The sequence below is a fragment of the Ricinus communis genome, chromosome 2, assembly GCF_019578655.1.
Source record: "Ricinus communis isolate WT05 ecotype wild-type chromosome 2, ASM1957865v1, whole genome shotgun sequence".
Lineage (NCBI taxonomy): Eukaryota > Viridiplantae > Streptophyta > Magnoliopsida > Malpighiales > Euphorbiaceae > Ricinus > Ricinus communis.
In genome coordinates, this window is record NC_063257.1 from 11,217,019 (window position 1) to 11,223,064 (window position 6,046).

General features: G+C 36.7%; 1 protein-coding gene across 1 annotated transcript; it reads right to left on the minus strand.

The window, feature by feature from the left end:
• Positions 1-310: 310 nt before the first annotated feature.
• Positions 311-5,787, minus strand: LOC8282458 (aspartate--tRNA ligase 2, cytoplasmic). The gene is made up of 10 exons (XM_002523404.4): positions 4,959-5,787; positions 4,761-4,871; positions 4,462-4,575; positions 3,839-4,129; positions 3,625-3,735; positions 3,353-3,406; positions 2,246-2,325; positions 2,039-2,154; positions 1,665-1,779; positions 311-701 (listed from the first exon to the last, which is right to left on the minus strand). Exons 1-10 carry the CDS (start codon positions 5,460-5,462, stop codon positions 575-577), a joined length of 1,623 nt encoding a protein of 540 aa, XP_002523450.2. The 5' UTR covers positions 5,463-5,787; the 3' UTR covers positions 311-574.
• Between the last annotated feature and the right edge of the window lie 259 nt (positions 5,788-6,046).

Here is a 6,046-nt window from a genome sequence, read left to right on the forward strand (position 1 = left end):
GCCTCTCGAGATAAAACTTTAAAAAAAAAAAAACACTTCTCCCCAGTTGTCTAAATTGAGCAACTGATCTGTTCTTGAGTGTTCAATAATCATGTTTAAATTTTTTTATTTAATAATAATTTTTTATCTTTTGTAATTTACTTCTCCAATTCCAACCTGAATGCCAGAAGTATATTGGGTCTCATGTGGGAGCAGGATAGCTTCCAGCATCTTAACATGTCCACTGATTTGAAAGATTATTATCCAAATTGGATAAGAAGGCATGGTGTGGGCCTCCTATGCTTAAAGCTAAAAAGATAATCATGCCCAGTAAGGTGAATATATATGCATTGAGAAGGCTGAAAAGGGAAAACTAACTATTCCAGTGAGAAATACAAGAAAATCAAGTGCTAATGACCTCAGTACAAGTGCAGACACAGCAAGAATAGAGTAAAATGTACGTTTACCGCCCTGTTTCAGATGGTAACTTCAAAAATACCCATCACATGGCTAACATAGATTATTTCCCAGTTTTTCTTGTAAGGTGCAAAATGAAATTGGTAGAACAAAGAGTGTGAGACCCAGCTGAAACTCATCATGGGGCAATCCTCATTGGGTCTCGAGGGAAAAGCGATGTTTTGCGAATGTTATTCAGACCACAGAATAACATTATAACACGCTCCAATCCCACTCCGAATCCACCATGTGGAGGAGCACCATATCTGCAAAAGGAGCAACCCATAAGCTTAAATATTCTGTAAAGGGAGAATCATGTTCCCTTAGCCACCACATAACTAAAACAGCCCAACAGATGGAATGCATGATCCAAGTACTGGTATAACTATCATTTATGTTGTATCAAATAAGCACCAAAAGATAGTCATAGATCCAAGCTTAGGCATGTGTATGCAACATGATGCAAAATGGCTAAGAATTAAGGAGTATCTAAAATTTGTGATTAAGAAAAAGATGTAGCAGACAGGCACCAGCCTAAAGACATTTCTTTTCTTAGTTAATACTTCTAAGTTTTTCAGTTATAATAACGAGCACTTGAAATCTGAGTGAATTTCTAAGAGCTTCAGCTTTAAATTTTTGTGATCAAGTGCATTTGAGAAAAAGAAACAGTAATATAGTGCATTCAGTAGTCTAGCCTCAGTAATATATACATATCAGAACCCTGTTTCTCTGAAATTCATGTTACATTGTGAATCCGAACTGGGCCAGCACAGAGAATGGAACTTAACTGACACATCCATCCAAGAAACAGAGCAGAGGCAGCTATAATACATATGAGACTCTGCGCTCATCTAAGGTCTAACTAGAACGACATTTCTGACATCAGCATGAATTTCCAACACAAGGAAGCCCCGATATTCACATCTGCATTCTGGTGAGCAAATGGCCTAATGCACTTTACTTAGGAAAATGCTACAACTTCTTGCAAAACAATTAAATTTAAGAACTTAAATAAAAGATCCTTTTAAGCACTTCCATTCTCATTTTTATTTTTCTCTTTCATATTCTAATAGCTCATCACGGATGTCTTTGAGCAGCCCATTGACCAAACTAACTTCACAAAGACTTACTATTGTAGAAACAAATAAACAATTGGTAAACTCATCAAGCTGACACCTTACAGTACAATAGATCAGAGGGAACCAAGAAAGCATATGAGAAAAGAATACCTGAAAGAATCTATATATGTTGATATTGTACTGACATCAATTCCACATGCCTTTGCACGTTCCTCCAACAATTCTGGTACATGTACACGCTGAGCTCCAGATATAATTTCCTCACCTACAGAGTGATGAACAAACATATACAAATCCAATTCAGCAAATTATACTATGTAATTATCACCTACATATAACCAGACGCACATGCAAATATGAGATAAAATAAAAAATCTGAAAAATAAAAGCATGCGTCCATTAATAGGGCAATCCACAAGATAGAACATAATAATATGCATGCGAAAATCTCCTCAAAGAAAAGCGCGCATTTGTATCTGCAAATTAAGAAATCTTCCAAGGACATCAAGCTTTTTCTTGCTTACCTCGAATAAAGACATCAAATGAGTTACTGTACTTTGCATCATCATAACATGGCATGGTGTAGAATGGTCTAACCGCCAGAGGATAGCGATGAAGAATGTAGAACTCAGTACCATACCTACAATTAGAATGTTGACCCACTCATTAGTAGTGGATACAGCAACGTAGAGCCTCCAGGCAGTAAAGCAAATCAGAAAATATTGAATTACTTCTCTAAAACTAGCTGGCCCAGTTTTCTTTCAGCTTCTGTATTCAAGTCTCCATAGGGATCAACTTCCACTCCTGCTTCCTGTACAAATAAGTCATTGCTATAAAACACAAGAAATTTTCCATCAAGCAACAAATGATGCATGCGGGTGGTCTTGGACAGAATAAGACCCATCTGAACTTTAAGATCAACTATCCTACATTATCACATCCTTTTCTTAATTAAGATCTAGACTAGAAAAACATAGGATAGGACAAGTAGAATAGTCCTTTCATTTATTGGCATCCTTAAGATGGAAAAGTAAATTCAGGAAGAGCATCTCAAAGCCATCTGCAGCCACAGAACACAAACTAAAATTGGCGCTAACATTTGCTCCCACCAAATTGATCATCACAGTGGAAAGATTGAAATTCTGTTAGCATTTGGTAGACCGAGATTAGCAATTAATTTCTAATTTGACTTAGAGTGACAACACATGTGAGACCCACCAAAGATTGTGTGGATAAAGGAAGGAAAAGGCAAATAATAGAAAAACAGATATATTGATATCAAATCGGTTTGCTCAGAATTGATAAATGTAGGTCTGATCATTACACGAAGATTCAGAAATGTAGAACTCCACCTAGAGGGATTACAACTTCCAAATCTAAAATGTCAAATTACATCCATCTCACACCATGATTTTAGGTAAATGTTCAGATCAAACAGCCACATGGAAAACGTATCCAGAACCAGAGTGACAAGAATGAAGAATGTATGTCAAATTTCCATGCTTTCTTTATATTAACATACCAAACTAACACTTGGTACATATCTATCCTTATTATCCATCTCACAACATGATACTGAGGTAAATGTTCAGATCAAAGAGTTACATGGCAAATGTTTCTAGAACCAGAGTGGCAAGATTTTATCTCAGCTATTGCTTCTCGTGCTTTCTTTTACCTTAAAAAGTAAACCCTTTTACTTACCAATCTAACACTCAGTATACATCAAACATAATTAATATTTTGTATACTTACAGTGATATAATTTCAAAAGAACTATCTCACCGACAACATAAGTAAATATAAATGCACGTTTCCTTTACAAGCATATATTCAGTTACCTTGAGCATTTGAATCCCCTCTTCAAACCTTAACCGTAGAGTTTTTCGCAGGTACTGCACGAGGTGAAAATCTTAGCAATCAGATCTATAAGAGATTTTATACCAACATATAGTTGATAAGTTAAAAAATATTGCACCTACTATACTAATTCAAAAGAGATATAAACTGTTATATAAGTTGATGCTCACAAGATTGCATTTCTTTACGTCCCTCAGAAATGCTACCTGTTAGCACAAAAAAGTACTACAGAAAATTGTGAAAAGCTAATTACCTTCAAAGGTTCAAAGGGATATTGCCTACAAACAGCATCAAGTTCCTTCTTGCACTTCTCATTCAAGTAGTCGAACATTTTGACAAATAACCGATCCACAATATCCATGACCTGCACGCAGAAGAGAGAAAACTCAATTTCAGAGTAGAACAAGCATCACTCAGATCAAGTACTATGTATTCAAAGATAAGCAAATAAAACAGTAAAATTCTACCTCAGAATAATGCTTCTTTATCTCCATTTCAACATCAAGACCAACAAACTCGCAAAGATGCCTATGGGTGTAAGAATCCTCTGCTCTGAAAACAGGACCAACCTCAAAAACACGCTCTTTATCACCACAGATAGCCATTTGCTTGTGAAGCTGAGGTGACTGCGCCAAGCATGCAGGTTGCCCTTTGTAGTCCAGCATAAAAACAGCAGACCCACCTTCGCTAGAGCCTGCTATCAATTTTGGGGTATGGATTTCATCAAAGTCTTCTGATAATAAGAATTGCCTAAATATCTGCACATGGACATAATTCAGGCATGCCTAAGTATCGGATTATTATATGACACAATCAAATACTAATACCATTGGAAAAGCTTTTGTTATTGATACAAAGACCTTTCTTTTGCTTATTGTTTGAAATGTAAAGGAGAAAAAAAAATATCCATAGGCCTAGTCCCCTCTGTTCTAATTTAGCCAACTACAAATAATAATTATGCACAAGGAAGCTTAGTTGTTTTGAGATGAAAGTATTTCAAACCTAAAATCCAAGAAATAGATCAAAATCCAAAGGTAGATAAGGGTATCATCATGAGCATGAAGAAAGAGAGAAGAAAAAAGAATCTCACATTGCCAACTTCACTCTGTATACGGAAAATCCCTTGGTTCGCTGGTGTTCGCATGTCCAGGACTCTATAGTTCAGACGTGTGTCCTGATTGACACGAACAAATTGTTCTCCCCTCTGGAAATTCAAGCAATCCAATGATATTCATATAGGGAAACAAATAAGTCTTTTCAAACTTCAATCAAATTGTACAAGCTGCAATATCTCTGTTTGATTGTGTCTATCCATATGCAGTGACTGAAATCATAGACATTTCTCCAGTCTAGTTTAAAGGAAAAATCAAAAGAAGTACAATGACACACCTGTAAAGCTTCCTCAATTTCTTTCTCACTTCTAGCTGCATCTTCAATATTAATAGGCAGAGTTGGTATAGCTTTGCTAATACAGTAAAGTTTCCTCACTTGAACCTCAACCTGTTCAAAACCAATAAACATTTACCCAAAAAGAAAAATTAATGATAACATGTATATAGGAAATTAAAAGCAAGAAAATAAATGAACCTGCTGCGTGGTGCCCTTGATAGGAGAATTAGGAACAGAAACAACACCTCGAACATCAACAATAGACTCACGGCTCAACCCAGCCACAAACTTAACCATTTGGCGGCTAACCAAATCAGCCTGAACAGTAACCACACACTGCACCGTAAACCCTTTCTGTCTAACCACAACAAACGCCATATTTTTCCCTACTGCCCTCGTAGTCTGTGCTCGTCCTCTAATCAGCAATTCTTTGTCCTTTAATTCTTCATTTAGCTGACCCACTCTAGTCCACTCGCTGAGATCCGATTCCTCTTTTGATTGAAGGTCAGAGAGTGGTGTGTTTCCGTAATTTCCGGATAATGGATCTTCCTGGTCCTCCATTGAGAGGGCTGCTGCCGCAGCAGCAGCAGCTGCAGCCGCTGCTTCTTCACGGCGGCGTAACTTTTCCTGTTTCGCTGCTTCTTTCTTCGCTGCTTTCTTGCTTGTGGTCTGTGCTGATGATTCTTCATTTGGTTGCTCCATGATGATCAAAAACCAAAAAGGACCAAAGGGTAGCGTTCAGTTAGTTTTTGATGGAATGTAAGTACTGGGTTTGGTGTTACAATATTAAAAACCCTATTTTCGGTGTTTCAGAAAAGTCTAATGGGTGATTCCCTGATTGGGTTCTGGTTCTGCCAGCAACTTGGGCTGGCTGCTGGTAAAAGTGTATTACTGGTCCGATTCTGTTCGCCTTTTCTCATTCGGGTTTTAACATTTACCGTTTTACATTGAAATTTACCCAAAGTGCATTCTACTAAAACCCGTTTTACATTGAAGCGGCTCGAGAAGCGAAATGGAAAGGGGATGGGATAACTTGAGAGCCGCTTGTGTTTGAATTTTCTTATCAAGGTTTAGCAAATCTGTTGGCATATGATGCAGAGTTTCTTTTTCACAATTAACAAGTTAGTCAACTCAGCATATTAGGGTTGGGTATGAGACTCGTAAATCTCAAGCATTACTAAAAAAAACCAAACTGAAAATATTAAAATTAAAAATATTTATTATTTATTTAATTTTTTTTCGAACCAGACAATAACTTAATTTTTTTTTAGTATAATTTTAAATTT

Coding starts and splice junctions, on each gene's coding strand:
- LOC8282458 (XM_002523404.4), bottom strand. CDS start 5,462: ATGGAGCAACCAAATGAAGAATCATCAGCACAGACCACAAGCAAGAAA. Junction 4,872..4,958: donor TCAAGGGCACCACGCAGCAG/GTTCATTTATTT, acceptor GGTTTTGAACAG/GTTGAGGTTCAAGTGAGGAA. Junction 4,576..4,760: donor AAATTGAGGAAGCTTTACAG/GTGTGTCATTGT, acceptor TTGAATTTCCAG/AGGGGAGAACAATTTGTTCG.